The sequence below is a fragment of the Lepidochelys kempii genome, chromosome 9, assembly GCF_965140265.1.
Source record: "Lepidochelys kempii isolate rLepKem1 chromosome 9, rLepKem1.hap2, whole genome shotgun sequence".
NCBI lineage: Eukaryota > Metazoa > Chordata > Testudines > Cheloniidae > Lepidochelys > Lepidochelys kempii.
Genome location: NC_133264.1, coordinates 61,665,227 through 61,679,500, shown reverse-complemented (window position 1 = coordinate 61,679,500; position 14,274 = coordinate 61,665,227). Strand labels below are relative to the sequence as shown.

Below are 14,274 nucleotides of genomic sequence, written 5' to 3'. Positions count from 1 at the left end.
CAGGCTAACCAGCTGATAGTTGTACTGGGGTCCCCAATATTCCAAGATTTGTTAATTATCAACATTATGGCTCAAACAACTCCCCAGCCAATTATTTTAAAACTCTTAGGTAAGATATCTGATTCTGCAGATTTAAAAATGTTTATGTTCAGTAGTAGCTGTTTAACCTCCTGTTTAGTTAATGTTGGAATAGAAAATATTTGTATGTATCTGACTATAAATACAGAACAGAAATATCTATTGAATACTTCCTTTTCTGCATCATTATTGACAATCTTACCTTCCCTATGTATAACATTACTAGGATTTCTTTTTTTCCCCGGAAGTATTTAAAGAATTCCTTTTTAATTGTCATTTATTCTACTGGCCAGACATTTTTCACTTGTGATAGTCGGGTGGGGGGTCTATGTAGCAAAGGCAGAACAAATTCCAATGGCTTGAAGTTGAAGCTAGACAAATTCACAGTAAGGAACATACTTTTAATAATGAAGATAATTAACCTCTGAAACATCTTACGCAGGGATCTGGTGGCTGCGCTATCACTTGAAATCTGTAAGGGTTGGATGTCTTTCTAAAAGATAGGCTCTACCTCAACTAACGGCTATAGGCTTGATGCAGGAATCACTGGGTAAAATTCTCTGGGCTGTGTTATACAGAAAGTCAGGCTACATGATCAGAGTGGTCCCTTCTAGCCTTAATATCTAGGAATCAGTTCCAATACAATAAAGCGAGAGGTGGGCAAACATAGTAGGGGTGATGTCTTTGGCCCCAATACATCACCTTTGGGCCACATATCGGAAGAAAGACTAGCTGGGGTTCACCTGGCATAAGGGAATTGCCAGCTGGCATGGAGCCAGCTATACCAACCCTTCACAGTCCCACCCAGAGTGGAGGCATGGCCACAGCACATTGCAATCCAGTTGTGACCAGCCAAAGTAAGTTAGAATAGCTCCAAGGCAGTTCTAAGTTATGGCAAGAGCCAAATCAGCCTCCAGTTGCCTCCAGGATAGTTCAGCTGGACCCAAGGATCTAGGCCTGTATTTCCTTATGAGTCCTTGTCACTGGTTTCCTAGGTCCAGCCTCTGCACTGTGTTTTCTGCTCCTGCAGGACTATGTCAATGTAATTTTAGACTCAGGTATACCAAGCCCTACTTTATTTATTCTCTACCCCTCACATATACTCTGGCTTCCTTCTCCTCAGCTTTCCGATCTTCTCAAGTGTCTAAACTTTAGTCTCGTCTCCTCCCTTCATTGTCTTGTACTCATCCCTCCTTCGCTGGGCCATACACCCCTTTCTTCCTCTCTCCTTCCCAAGCTCTCGTCCTTACCCCATTCTCTCTCCCCCCACTCCTCAGCTCCATTCTCTCTTCCTTCTCAACATAGTTCTCCTGGGCACAGGGCACAGAGACTGCAGGGGCAGCTGCCCTGCACACACAGGAGACAGACTCACTTCAGTCTCTTGCTCTGTTTCCTATATTGTGTTTTCTTTTCTCTCCTTGCCTGCCTCTTCCCAACTGCCTCCCAGCAATGCTCTCTGTACAGCACCATCCATACTGATTTTTAACTTGACTGTGTGACATAGAAGAGATACAATACAACCGGCTCAGAGGAACATGTTCTAGCACTGGCAGATCCTTCAGGGGGATTCCTGATCCTGCCACACTGGGAGATCATTTTTTTGCTGTGCACACAAGCCAGAATAAATTGTGTTACAGAACATGGGGCTCACAGCCCTGGATGCAGCCACATTTCAATCTGGTTCTTATTGTAGAGTAGGCAAATCTGTGTTCCCATCTCCCATTCTCCTTCTATGTCCCTGCGTGGCACCTGTCACCTATACAGATGGTTTGGTGAGTTGGGCACTCTACCTGCTGAACTCTTTTCTTAGAGCTTCCGACGCGGAAAATGCCCACGGTCTGGAGTCCTGAAAGAAAAATAGGTTTGTAAACAGCTCTGTATTCAAATGAATTTCTTTACTTGTTCACAGCCCTGACTGCTCTGTGCCACGTGGAACACTGGGCTCTTTACCTTTAGCTACAAGGGAAGACATTGCTTCACTCTGTTAACTCACAAAGACTCAATAAATGAAAGGCTTCTCCCTGTGCTGTCCTACAATCTGCCACCTCCATGCAACCCCATCCTTCATCCCCAGGGTATCATTTGCAATTAATTAACCACCCCCTGAATCTCCCGCATCCCTGGCCTCCAGTCTGTGCTACTTCCTCTATTATCTGAGTGCCAGGAGGGCACTGCCCAGACTCAAATTGAGTTTGGGGACAAAGGTTGGTTTTGAAAGTAGCTCTAGAGTTGTCTTCGGCTGGTGGAACTGAAGCTATGTCTACATTACAGGCGTTAAAGCTGCAGAGATACAGCGCTGCAGCTGTGCTACTGTAGCACAATAGTGTAGATGCTTCCTAAGGTGACAGAAGAGGGTTTTCCATCAGTATAAGTAATCCATCTCTCTGAGCAGCAGTAGCCAGATTGACCTGGCCGCAACTACACCAGAGGCTAGGTTGGCTTAACTACAGAGCTCAGGGGTGTGACATTTTCACACCCCTGAGCAGATCTAACTAGGTTGATGTAATTTTTAACACCTGAGCTGTGTTGCAAAGGTGACTTGACAGAGCTTTGAAAATTGGGGGTTAGTGACTCAGTTTCTCTTGGCTATGCAAGTGAGAGACCAAATGTACCCCTGTATTCACACCTACACACTACTGTAATAATGTTTGTATAAGGTATGCCTTGTATGGTATCATTTGAGAACCCATAATTTGCTGGTCTGTATTTTTCTGCTAAAGTATATGTGGCAAAATTGTATGTAAAGTTAAACAATTCCCCTGTATGGTGATATTGACACAAGTTCCAAACCCCACAGCCCTGCCTAAACAGAAGTTGGCAAACAGGTCTGTCCTAAACAAAGGTATGTGTGCTCTGCTTAAGTTGCATTTAAGCCATAAACAGAACCATCAAGCAGCAAGGAAAGACAAAGGAAGTTCAAACAGGTGAAAAAAGCAGCAGGGAACATCCTTCCACATCAACTCTTTGACTCCTGGTTTTCAGCTGGGAAATGTTTGTCAAGAGAGGAACTGAAACTATAAATGGTAGAGACAAACACCACAAGACATCCCCTCCCTGCACTGAAGCAACAAAGGAAGCAGCTGTTGGACTCTGAGGGAGGGGTCCTGACCTAGAGAGTTTGGTCAGTAAGACTGCTGAAAGCATGTGGTGAGAAAACTTTGCTTTGATTCTAAAGTAGTTAAGTTAGGTATTAATAAATGTCTTATCTTTATTTTTCTTGTAGCCATTTCTGACTTTTATGCCTCATTATCTGTACTCGCTTAAAATCTCTCTCTTTGAGTTAATAAACTTGTTTTATTGTTTTATCTAATCCACTGTCTTTAAACTTAAGTGTCTGGGCATCTCCACTTGCGGTGACAAGTTGTGTGTTTATTATTCTTTTAAAAGAATAACGGATTTAATATAACTTGTCATGTCCAAGAGAGGGTTGGGCAGTACAGGACATACATTTCCGTGGGGAAAAAATCTAAGACTGGGGGTGTGTTGGGGTCACCCTGCAATGTAACCAAGGCTGGTGAGAGCCAGAGTGTAACCCAAGTGTGGCTGGCAGGCTGCCGTTACCCACAGATACTCAGGTGGGGCTTGCATGCTGGAGGCTGTATGTGAGCGACCCAGATGGGAGCTACTTCAGCAAGACATTGTAAGGCACCCATGGTTGCAGGGCAGGTGCTCATAGTCTGGATTGTACCTTGGAATGTCACAAAGTGTTCCTTGTTGATCAATGAATTCAGAAACCTTGGGGGCTGGAGAAACCTCCAACAGCATCAGAGACTCGGGAAAGGTCTTGGTTTGGATCCAACAAAGGGGTGAAGATTTGTTGGATCCAACAAAGGGGAGCCAGTTTGTCCATCCCTAAGAGAGGTTTTTATGGGCCTTGGAGTTGGAGAGGCTCTGTCTCCTCCCCACTTCTAGCAGGGGAATGGAGAGAGGGATTTAAATGGGAGGAAAGTGAGATTTTTAAGAATAAAAAGGTGGAATTCTCACCAAACCTTGTCTAGGATTCTCTGCAGGCCTGAGCTGCATCCACCTCGAGAGGCCAAGAGGAAGGCTAGCCCACAGGATAGAGCTTCTTGGCTATAAGCAAGCGAACCAAAGCTCAGAAGGTAAGGACCGGGCCTGTTCCCCGAGCTCACTGGGGGTTTGTCACTGATTTCAGGGGGCCTGACGTGACACCATTTCATTATTTTCGAGGAATGCCTTTGGTTAGAAGGAAAAAGCTTCTTTACCGTATGCCTCAATGTGCTGGCAACATCTGTCCACAACACGCGGGACCTGCCTGTAGATGGGATTGAGGCTCAATGTCTTGTTCCTCTCCAAGGTTCTCCTGAGATCCAGCTCATTGGGATGTGACAGCTGCAGAGCTTCCAGCAGCCTGGAGGTGTTGTCACCCAAATCAGCGATGGAGTCCACAGACACTCCCCCCTGAAATCAGACACAGAGGTGACTTGGGAGAGCAAGGTGCCCAGAGCCCTCAGTTCATAAGCCCCCGGTGCCCCCACAAATCCCAGAACCTCAGCACTAAAATGAACCCCACAAGACTCCATATCCTGGCCAACAAAATACAGAGGCCTGGTATGGGCCACCACCCCAGGGCGAGCGAGGGAAGTGAGACGCTAGAGTGAGCTCTCTCATCCCAGGCACTCTGAGTACAGCCCCGGGGTACACACTTGGGTGGCTAGCTGGTGCTGCTGCAGCCACACTGCTATTTTCAGTATGCTAGCTTGAACACAGCTAGCATGTGTCCATCTATCCACACTGGGAAGCACGCTGCCAGTGGCTGTGTAGACAAACCCTTGTTTATACACACTGCCACTACTGGAAATCTCCCTTCTATACACACCCCTACTGCTGCCAGAGCTGCTAGTGCCTTGGTCTAAATTCCAAGCAAACTCCAGCAAAACTCTTGTTCAGAGTGAAATTTCCCATGGAACCAAGAGTCACTTCCCTGTTACCCTACCCCTGCTCTGTCTTTCCCGCTTGGCTGGAGTGTCTTCTGGAGAGGCTCAGTGGCCTGGAGTTATAGAATCATAGAATCATAGAATATCAGGGTTGGAAGGGACCTCAGGAGGTCATCTAGTCCAACCCCCTGCTCAAAGCAGGACCAATCCCCAATTAAATCATCCCAGCCAGGGCTTTGTCAAGCCTGACCTTAAAAACTTCTAAGGAAGGAGATTCTACCACCTCCCTAGGTAATGCATTCCAGTGTTTCACCACCCTCCTAGTGAAAAAGTTTTTCCTAATATCCAACCTAAATCTCCCCCACTGCAACTTGAGACCATTACTCCTTGTCCTGTCCTCTTCTACCACTGAGAATAGTCTAGAACCATCCTCTCTGGAACCACCTCTCAGGTAGTTGAAAGCAGCTATCAAATCCCCCCTCATTCTTCTCTTCTGCAGACTAAACAATCCCAGTTCCCTCAGCCTCTCCTCATAAGTCATGTGTTCCAGACCCCTAATCATTTTTGTTGCCCTTCGCTGGACTCTCTCCAATTTATCCACATCCTTCTTGTAGTGTGGGGCCCAAAACTGGACACAGTACTCCAGATGAGGCCTCACCAATGTCCAATAGAGGGGGACGATCATGTCCCTCGATCTCCTTGCTATGCCCCTACTTATACATCCCAAAATGCCATTGGCCTTCTTGGCAACAAGAACACACTGCTGACTCATATCCAGCTTCTCGTCCACTGTCACCCCTAGGTCCTTTTCCGCAGAACTGCTGCCTAGCCATTCGGTCCCTAGTCTGTAGCCGTGCATTGGGTTCTTCCGTCCTAAGTGCAGGACCCTGCACTTATCCTTATTGAACCTCCATCAGATTTCTTTTGGCCCAATCCTCCAATTTGTCTAGGTCCCTCTGTATCCTATCCCTGCCCTCCAGCGTATCTACCACTCCTCCCAGTTTAGTATCATCCGCAAATTTGCTGAGAGTGCAATCCACACCATCCTCCAGATCATTTATGAAGATATTGAACAAAACCGGCCCCAGAACCGACCCCTGGGGCACTCCACTTGACACCGGCTGCCAACTAGACATGGAGCCATTGATCACTACCCGTTGAGCCCGACCATCTAGCCACCTTCTACCCACCTTATAGTGCATTCATCCTTCTGGGGCTGCTGGATGATGCTGGTTCCCATATCCCCCCATTTTAATTTTCCAGGGTGCCAACAAGGTAATAGTTGCTCCCTCTGCCCCAGACCCACAGAAGCCCTGACAGGACAGTGGACTGTCTGCCTGCCCTTGCCCACCCACGCAGCAGCAGCAGGATCAGAAAATACCCTTGTAGGCTGGGTGGTGCCCGCGGAGGCCCATCTCCATCGTCTTGGGCTTGAGGCACCAGCCAACGCGGTGACACACACTTCATCGGGAGCGGGGACAGCAGGAAAGTGGCTAGTTACCAGATTCGTCCGATATGGTGGTACAATGTGCTGGATTTAGTTATTCACATTACAGTAGTGCCTAGAGAGCCTGACCAGGATCAGGCCAGGGTCCAGGATCTGCAGCTCTGGAGCAGGCAAACATACGAATGGTCCCGGGGCTCCATTTACTTTTGCAGAGAATTTCAAAATATTTGGTTTTGGCTCCCAGTCAGAACAAAACCGAAGACATCAGCATCCTGCATGGAACAGAATACGCTTCCCCTGCACTGCTGTACTCCCCTGTCTCAGCCCAGCAGAGGGGGCAGAAAAGCTTGCACCTCCACAACAGGCAGAGTGAATCCTCGTCCTTCTCAGCCTGATGATCACCACTGACCAGGCTCTTCTGATTGAAATCTCATCTTCCCTTGGCTTGCAGGGCTCTGTGCTCTCATGTGGCCCCTCCAGACTCTCCAATCACTTCTCACCATGTTGCTCAGGGGATGCTCATCACAGCCCTCAGAGCTTGGGTCCCCTGCTCTTCTCCTTCTACATTTTATCTCTGGGTAATCTCATCAGCAAACACTAATTCAGCTACCATCTCTGTACTGATGGTGCACAGATCTGCCTCTGTACTCCAGACCTGTCTGTATCTGTCCAAACTGCAATCTCAGCCTGTTTCTCTGACACCTCCTCATAAACATCCAGCCATCAGTACAAGCTCAGCTGATCAGAACAGATCTCATAATCTTGCCCTCTGAGTCCTTCCCTGTTGCTCCTCTCCCAACACCACCATCCTTTTTGTCACTCAGGCCCATACCCTGTATGTCATTTTTGACTTGGCCCCCTCTCAAGATCCTCGCATCCAAGCTATAGCTAAAACTTTCCAGTTCTTTCTGCAATTCTCAGAACCGCCTTTCCTCTCCATCCACAGCTAAAACCCCTGTCCAGACCTTCATCATCTTGTGTCTCAACCATTGAAACATCCTCTTCTCTGGCTTCCGTAAATCCTATCTTGCCCTCCTCGTGTCCATTCAGAATGCTACTGCAAAGACCTGGCTCGTCACTTTACCATGTCACCCCTCTCTTTGCATGGCCTACACTCACCCGCCTGTCTTCGCTCAGATCTGACCAAGAGATTGACTCCCCCCTATCACTGGCCCATGATGCCAGATTCTATCGCCCTCATGTTACATTTTCAAAGAAGCACCTTCATGTATTCTCCCTTGCTGAACAGGTTTGTGCCAGTTTCCTTCTCCTCCCTCATCTGTCCAGTGTTGTCTCTTGTCTTATTCTTACTGCGCAAGCTGCTTAGAGCAGGGACTGCTTTATATTCTGCGCAGTAGCCCACAGGACTTGATGCTGCTGGAAGCCCCTCAGTTTCCCCAACAGATGCCAGCACAACCCAAGGCTGAAAGCAGCCAGAGGGCCAAACTAGCACAGCTTGACCTTGTAACTAGGGCCCCTGGGAAACAGCCTCAGTAGTTGGGGTGCCATGGCCCCCCTCCTGCCCAGCTTGATGGCAGCTTGCTTCCAGCATACAGTTTAGAATATCAGGGTTGGAAGGGACCTCAGGAGATCATCTAGTCCAACCAAATCCCCAATTTTCAACCCAGATCTCTAAATGGCCCCCTCAGGGATTGAACTCACAACCCTGGGTTTAGCAGGCCAATGCTCAAACCACTGAGCTATGTCTGTCTGCCCCCGCCCCCGCCCCAGCCCCAGCCCCACTCAACCTGTTTTGCAGCCATACCCTTCGGTGGCTCCGGGACACATTGTCCAGGAAAGTAGGAGAGAGTGGCTCATCTGCAAACTCTCCGCCGGGCCCCAGCACGCAGCCTCTGCCGAAAGGGGATTTCTTCTGAATCTGAGCTCGAAATTTAGTCACAGTCGCTTCCACCTCCAGGCAGTCTCTGCGGCTGCCTTTCACTGCTTCCTGCATTTGCTTGTGTGTCCAGTCATTGGCAATGACCTGGGAGAGCGGGATCCCAAAGACCTGGGGACAACAGTCTGTAAAAACTTGAGACAGTTAGGGACTGTGACCTGTAGTCAGGCAGAAACAAGACAGAGACGTAGCAGCAATCCCTCCCTCCAGCCAGGAACCTGCGCACTCTGCCACACAGCAGAGCTACACGCTGCAACAACAAAAGCAGAGTCAGGCAATCTGGGGCCTTTGGCAACCCCCCATCTGGGGTTCCCATTGCCCCACCCCCATTCAAGGGGCAGTGGCAAGAACCAGACACAAAAGAGCCATCAGCTGAGCTGCGGGCTGCTCACCACCGCTCCTCTTCAGACACCCAGGGGTCTCCCCCAGCTCCAGGCCACAGCTCCCTGCCTGCAGGTGAGTCAGGCTCTTTTCTGAAGGAACAAGGGTTCAGCTCCTACCCACAAAGCAGAGGGCTGTGGGGAGGGAATCCTACCAACACAGAAGAGCCACAATAGGGTGAGCCCACCTACCGTGCCCTCTACTGGGACAGTGGTGATGGGAGCATCCTCCAGTCAGATGGGCTCAGAGTTAACACCCATGGGAATGCAATGGGGCAACTCCCCACTCAGAGCAACTGATTCAGGCAGGCGTTGCTACATCAGTAACACCGTGGCCATGTGTTCAAGATTTTTCTTGTCCTCATGAGGCCCAGAAACATTTTCTTTAGATAAACTTTGAGAGTCTAGTACCATGATAGGCCAGATTTCCAAGAGAGGTCAGTGCATCAGTTGCACACTGTGTACTGGGCACATCGTAAAATCTGACTTCAGTTCTGGGTACCGAGCACCTGACCTCTTGACATCTTCAAATCCAGACTGGATGCGTTTCTGGGACACAGTGCAACACAAATTACTTGGGCTCAGTACAGGGTTAACTGGATAAAATGTAAAGGCTTCTGCTATACAGGAGGTCAGACTAGACCATCTAATGGCCCCTTTTGGCCTTAACGCAACATTAAGGTTGATGACTCATGCTCTTCTGAATGTCGAGTTCAGCAAAACTGAGTTAAGGTGAATGCCCATAGAGGCTTAACTCTTCCCCTCCCCCCCCCCCCCCCCCGAGCTGGCAATAGCCACTGGGAAGTATCTAAATCCACTGCAGCTGTATTCAGTGTGCTGGGTGTTGTGGTACTGAATGATGGAGGAATAAACTGGAGCAGCTTAGGAGAGCTGTGACTGTGACATGAGGAGATCAGGGTCTGAGACCGCCCCATGTGTGTGATCAAAGGAAGGAGCTGCACATAGACCTTGAGGTTCCAGTCTGCACCATTTCAATTGAGGTTGTGTCCGGAGCAGGGCACTGGGGTGGTCTTGCCCTTGGAAATGTCAGTCGTGAGGTGGGATATGAGAGCAGGCTGGGTTTAATGATGGGTATGGGACAGTACAGGTTTAGGAGCTATCCTGTGTGAAGGGGCTGTTAAATTGTACAAGTGTGGTATTGTGTCAGGGAACAGACTCAGTGTTTGAGTGCAGAGCAAGTGTAGGTAGCGTCTGTCCATTACAGTGACAAGGCAGAGCGAAAGTGTGTGTTATGGGCATACTAGGGCATCATACAAAGAGGCAGAGTTATGGTTGTGTGGGCGTTTCCCTTAACTCTGCATTTCCTGGGTGTTAGAAGTTAGAGTTTTGCTGAGCTCAATGTTCTGGAAGGGCGTGAGGTATCACTGGATAACCTTCACTCTGGGTTAACAAAGTTTTTTGCCATTTACTTGCCCAGTTTTTTAAACAGAGACAGAAAGGTTTTTTCAGTAGGAGTTAGTGATTATTTAGACCATTCTCATTCTCTCCTAGGTTTCCAGTTGACATGCTACTGTAGCTAAGTAATAATCCAAAGACACCATTTCATATAGTGCTTTTCACCAGTAGGTCTCAAAGAACTTTTACATAATGATCCCCATTTTACAGATGGGAAACAGACACAGAGAGGTTGAGTGACTTGCCCAAGGTCACCCGCTAAACCCCCAACTTCCTCCGCTACCCCTCACAGTCTCCAAGCCCCTCTGTCTTCTCCCTCTCCCCCAACCCCTCCCGTCTCCCTTACCTGTGCCACAAACTCTTTGCCCTCCACAGCTATCCGTTCCAATTATACATCAATCACTAAGCAGACCCAAGCTCCCTTCCCACCTACTTTTGCACCTCTAATTGCCCTCCCCTCCCAGTGACCATTCACATGTGTCATTTTCTTTTCCAAAACAGTTCCAGCACTTTCTGAGTAGGCTGCTGTACTCAGATTACATTTCTTTAAAAAAAAAAAAAAAAAACTTGATGGAGCATTTTCCCCCCCAAACATTCACAGTTCATTCTCCGATTTCTTCCCCGGGTGGGTTTCAAACTAACTTGCTAGAATCTGTGAATTTAATGAAATGCTGGTGTTTTTATATTTGTTTGGGTTTTGTGTGATTTTGTTTTTTTCTGAGGGCTGTATCTCAGGAACTCCCTATTCAAATGACCCCACATCTGGATCACTAACCCTGCCCTACACTCCCATCAGGCATAGCAAATTTCAAGACAATCATTTTAAGTATGCAGATTTCAGAGCACTTGAAAGAGCTTTCTTTTAAACAGGAATCTGGTCTAACCCTTTAAAAAAGCTCCAACAGATGAGGAAAAAGCAGCAGGGGACAGCCTTCCCTACAGACTCTCTGTCTCCTGAATCTCAGCTGGAAATGTTTTCCAAGAGGGGGACTGGCACTCTAACAAGGCCAGCTACCAGGCTGTGTGTGGAGACAGATGGGCAGGCTGCTCAAAACCAGAAGGGAGCTCTGTTGTAGAGTTTGCCAGGGTCTGGCTGCCCTATGGCACAGCAGCTGTTGCTGAGGGTGTGAGGTGAGATGTTGGGGTCAGAGCCATTGGAGCTGGGGCCATGGGGTGACTCAGCAGTGTGTGCAGGGAGGGGCTGGTTGTCAGGGAGGGTGGGGTTTCCGCACATTGGGAGCAAGAACCAAGAAAATTTGGGGAAGGGGCTCTGCAAATCCCCATCCCCTGTTCTTGGGAAAAAGGAGAGTTCAGAAGCCATTCCCCCCATGCTGAGCCCAATGTGCAGTAGGAACCTTGGGGCTTCCCCGTCATCCCAGTGCTGCTTCCAGCTGAACACCTCACAACCAGTCAATTGTCCCCTCCAACTCATTGAGGGCCTGGAGGGACCGGGCACGGCTTGTACCTGAGGAACACTCAGGAAGCCCCCTCCCCAAACACCTCTCAGTCATGCCATCCTTACTACGGCACTTTCTCAGAATCCAAGGGAAATTTCATGTGCAAAACCCACAGGTAAGCTGGCATGCAGATTTCAGGTGATTCACTTTATCCTGCTCCCTGAGCCCTTTCAGAATGGGAGTGTTGAATTCCCAAACACAAATGCTGCAAAGCCAGGACATACGCAATTAAGAACACATTTCCCACCCGCACAACCATGCAACTTTAATTCTGTCCCTGTGGTCCCTGTCTTAAGGAGCTCCTCAGGGAGAGATCATAGTTCCTTCACCTCCCTGAGCCTTTTTGTTCAGTGTGCTCTCTGCCCCCAGCCTGGATCCATGGTGCTACCTGGAACACAGAGGGGATCTGTTGGCACATACAAGTAGCAGTCCTGATCTGAAGTTATGCTGGGCACAGAGAAAAATGGCATGTTTGGTCGGGGAGCGCTAAGGTAACTGTATTCCTAGTTCCTCGTGCCATCCCCACAAGGGAAAAATTAAGGTCTTGTGCATATGTTGTGTAGGAAGAGCCTCCTTATCTCTGTTCCTAGTTTTCCAATATCTATGATTTGTTTAGTCTTGATAATCTTGAAGGGGATTCCACATTTCCTGGCTTTTGCAACATTTGAGTGTTGGCAATGAACTCTTGCCTTGTGGCAGGGCAAGAAGAGCACAGGGCAGTGCTGAGAATACAAAGCTCTTTGTATGTCAGTAGGGAACCTGGAAATACTGTATTTATGACCCTGCCCATGGAGGATACCCATTTATTGACACCTTCCAGAAAACAGTTTGGGGCAGGAGGAATCTTTGATTTCCAGGTGATTCCTATAAGAATTCCTGTAAGAATGGTCTGTCTTTTTATTCACACACAAAAATAAAATAAACAAACATCCCTCAAAGGCAAAACCCATAAAAAGACAAACACAAACCAAAGACCAAAACCCCGTCCCAAGCAGAGCCGCTCCACCAACCCTGAAAAAGGAGATGTGCCAGAAACTCTATGGAGTCCCCTGGGCCCTGCGCCACTGCTGTTGATTTTCCAAGGGAAGCGCTCATATACTAGAGTGATGGGTGTACACGTCAGTGAGCATGCAGTGGTAAGCAAGCTTGGGTGGAGGCAGGATAAGGAGCCAGTGCCTGAAGTGAAAGAAGGAATGTTTAGGTGATAGTTCTTAACAGCTGGAGCACCTGAATTGTAGAACAGTCTCCTCAAGGGGAATCCATTGCAGGAGAGACTCAAGAACAGGCTCCCTGGGAAGTAACACGTTCACATACCAACACTGCCCCATACCCACACATATGCACCTATGACCGTATACTTATACATGCACATGCATACACTGGGGGAGAGGCGGGAATAACATGCCACAAAGGAGAAATTCACAATGGAATCCAGGTAGATAGGATGCCTTGGCTTAGCTTATTTTTAAAGACCATGATGGCTTTGAGGAGCACAATGCCAGACTGAAATGTGGAATTCACTCACCTTTCTTCTCCTTGGAGGAGTTCTCCAGTTTCCTTCGGATGAATTTGTTGCGTTTGGATCCAGCTGGTGGGGGGAAGAGGTGAGAAAAGACTGCATGTCATTAGGTCATCTTCAATACACGGCCTATCCAAACCTATCCACAACCCTTCTACCCCCATGCTATCCACTCTCGCAGCATCAAGCCATCGCACTCGGCAAAAGGGTGCTACAGGTTTCTTTTCAAGTGTCCAAATATAAGAGGAGGAGGGGTTGCATTTCACCAGGACCTACCAGAATATCCTCTGTAATAATACCCATCCCACCCTTCCCTGCAGCCTGTGGCCACTCTTCATTATTGTCTCTTTTTGTTATAAACACAAGTGTCTTAACTATAAGCCCTGTGATAGAGAGCTCCCTGCCACATCTGATGGTGAACAGGAGAAAGAGCAGCTGCAGAGAGAGGCCAGTTCCATAAGCTTTCTACCTACACTTCCTCCAAATGATACGTTGAGGATTTACGAGAACTGAACACTAACTCTGAGCTGAGTGGTGTGACAAGGTGGGAATTTTTATAATATTCTTATGAATCCTCTGTGTACCTCCGTTTCCCTCTGTACTTTGCATTGCTATCCAGTGCGGGGGAAAGGTTAAATCTGCTTTTGGGGCAACACAGGAGACGTGTGTGGTGACTTGCTCTTTAAGGGTGCAACAAATGAGTTGTTAAGGAACTGGCTGGAACCTGTTGAAAACAACCTGTATCAATGCTGAATCCAAAAGAGACAATGGGAGGACCCAGTGACCAGATCATTTACACCTAGGAATCAGTGACCAAGAGGAAAGATTTCCCCCTTCGCTTCCCAGCAGGGCAGCTGAGCAAAGACCAGCTTGAGAACAAAGGGCTAAGAGTTGACAGCAGGGGATAAGAATGAGCTTCCAGAAGAAGCTCTCAGCAGGGACTGATGAAGGGTCGGAGCAGTGGTTCCCTACCTGCGGCCCATGGGCAGCTTGTAGGTCAATCAGCACACAGCTGTGACCCATGTGACATCCTCAGGGCCATACAGGTAGAATTGGATGTGGTCCACAATGGTAAATAGGTTGAGAACCACTGGGTCAGAGAGAGACAGAGCTTGAAATTGAATCCATTACCTCTTGGCTGGTGGATTTCTCTGGCCTGGTCAGATGGCCTGGCTTAACCTT

General features: G+C 48.3%; 1 protein-coding gene across 5 annotated transcripts in view; it reads right to left on the bottom strand.

Annotated features, from left to right (window-relative positions):
• ARHGAP36 (Rho GTPase activating protein 36) overlaps nt 1-14,274 on the bottom strand; it is a 78,530-nt gene that overhangs the window by 25,129 nt on the left and 39,127 nt on the right. For all 5 annotated transcript variants that reach the window (XM_073360668.1, XM_073360670.1, XM_073360669.1 and 2 more), the window contains exons 3-6: nt 13,099-13,161; nt 8,189-8,445; nt 4,305-4,500; nt 1,869-1,924 (exon numbers count right to left, since the gene is read on the bottom strand). In XM_073360668.1, the coding sequence (XP_073216769.1) occupies nt 1,869-1,924; nt 4,305-4,500; nt 8,189-8,445; nt 13,099-13,161 (572 nt within the window). The remainder of the gene's footprint in view (nt 1-1,868; nt 1,925-4,304; nt 4,501-8,188; nt 8,446-13,098; nt 13,162-14,274) is intronic.